General features: G+C 42.9%; 1 protein-coding gene across 1 annotated transcript; it reads left to right on the top strand.

Moving 5' to 3' along the window:
• Positions 1-763: 763 nt before the first annotated feature.
• On the top strand, positions 764-1,120 carry LOC138910539 (uncharacterized). Its single transcript, XM_070201782.1, has one exon. It carries the CDS (start codon positions 764-766, stop codon positions 1,118-1,120), a length of 357 nt encoding a protein of 118 aa, XP_070057883.1.
• The last annotated feature ends 508 nt before the right edge of the window (positions 1,121-1,628 follow it).

Raw genomic sequence — 1,628 nt, 5'->3', positions numbered from 1 at the left:
TATTTGCCCTAGTATTGTCAAATTAATTGCATTAGTGATAGTTTTGCCTACTTTCTTTTATTGTTATCTACCTGTTTACATCTTTATTGTGAATCTTTATCTACCTGTTCTAGTTTTGCACATTTTCTTTGTGACCTTTAGTTGTAGATTATAGCCCCCTTTAGCTCTTGTATTGTATTTCTTCACCTATATTTCTATCATGTATTTGTAGAATAGTTCCTTTAGTTCCTTTGTTTTATTTCTTCACTTGTTTTTCTGACCTTTAGTTGTAGATTATAGTTCCCGTGAGTTTCTTTATTTTATTTCTTCACCTGTTTTGCGACCTTTAGTGGTAGATTATATTTCGGTAATTTATTTTATTTTTGTCGCTTGTTTTCGGGATAGTGCTTGCGTAGTGACTCCTAGATTATAGTGGCTTTGGTGAATGATGGTAGGGTAAGGTCTTGTCCTCGGGGGTGTCAGCGTGGGGGAGGGGGTGCAGAGGCTAAGAGGGCTAAGGGAGCTACTATGCTGAGAGTAGGGTCTTAGAACATAGGAACTTTGACTGTGAAATCTGTAGAGTTAGCGAAGATTCTCAAAAAAAAAAAAATATTAATATAGCTTGTGTAAAGGAGACTAGGTGGGCAGGAGATAAGGCACACGATGTGGGTAGTTTCAGATTTTGGTATTCTAGGAGGGTGGGGGCAGGAACGAGGTAGGTATCTTGGTTGATAAGGACCTCCGTGAACTAGTGGTGGAGGTTAGGAATGTGAATGACAGGGTGATGACTATTAAGCTAGTTCTTAGAGTTTTTACTTGGAACATAATCAGTGCGTACGCACCCCAAGCAGGCTTGGATGAAGAAGTCAATAGGTGTTTCTGTGAGGATTTGGATGAGATGGTGCGTGGTATCCCGCATACCGAGAAGTGTTTCATAGGAGGAGATTTCAAAGGCCACATTCGAGCGACGTCTGAGGGATATGATGATGTGGATGGTGGCTTTGGCTTTGGAGATAGAAATAGAGGAAGAACATCTCTGCTGGACTTTGCTAGAGTATTTGATTTGGTGATAGCAAACTCGAGTTTCCCGAAGAAGAGGGACCACTTGGTCACCTTCCAAAGTTCGGTGGCTGAGACTTAAATTGATTATTTACTCTGTAGGATGTCCTATAGAGGTCTTTGTATGGATTGAAAGGTCATCCTGAGTGAGAACCTCTCGACCCTTCATAGGCTCCTGGTCATGGACCTTGAGATTATGAGGAAGAGGGCGATGCATAGCCAACATAGGAACAAGTGGGGAGCCTTGACGAAAGTTAAAGCGCAGGATTTGGGGGTCAAGCTGGTGACTATGGGGGCTTGAAAGAGTAGTGGGGACGCAAGCGCTATGTGGATCACGACTGTGCAGTGCATTAGGGTAGGCGCGAGAGAGGTATTGGGGGTCTCAAAGGGTTACTCTAGTGGTCACAAGGGAGACTGGTGGTGGAATGGAGAGATGCAAGAAAAAGTGGAAACCAAGAAAGCAGCGTATCTGAAGCTAGTGAAAAGTGTAAAAGAGGAGGAGAAGAGGGCGAATAGGGAGCATTATAAATTGGCTAAGAAAGAGGCAAAGCTGGCAGTTATGGCAGCCAAGACTGCAGCTTTTAGTTGTT

Source organism: Nicotiana tomentosiformis, chromosome 4 (genome assembly GCF_000390325.3).
Source record: "Nicotiana tomentosiformis chromosome 4, ASM39032v3, whole genome shotgun sequence".
Taxonomy (NCBI): Eukaryota; Viridiplantae; Streptophyta; class Magnoliopsida; order Solanales; family Solanaceae; genus Nicotiana; species Nicotiana tomentosiformis.
This window is presented reverse-complemented; position numbering and strand designations above follow the sequence as displayed.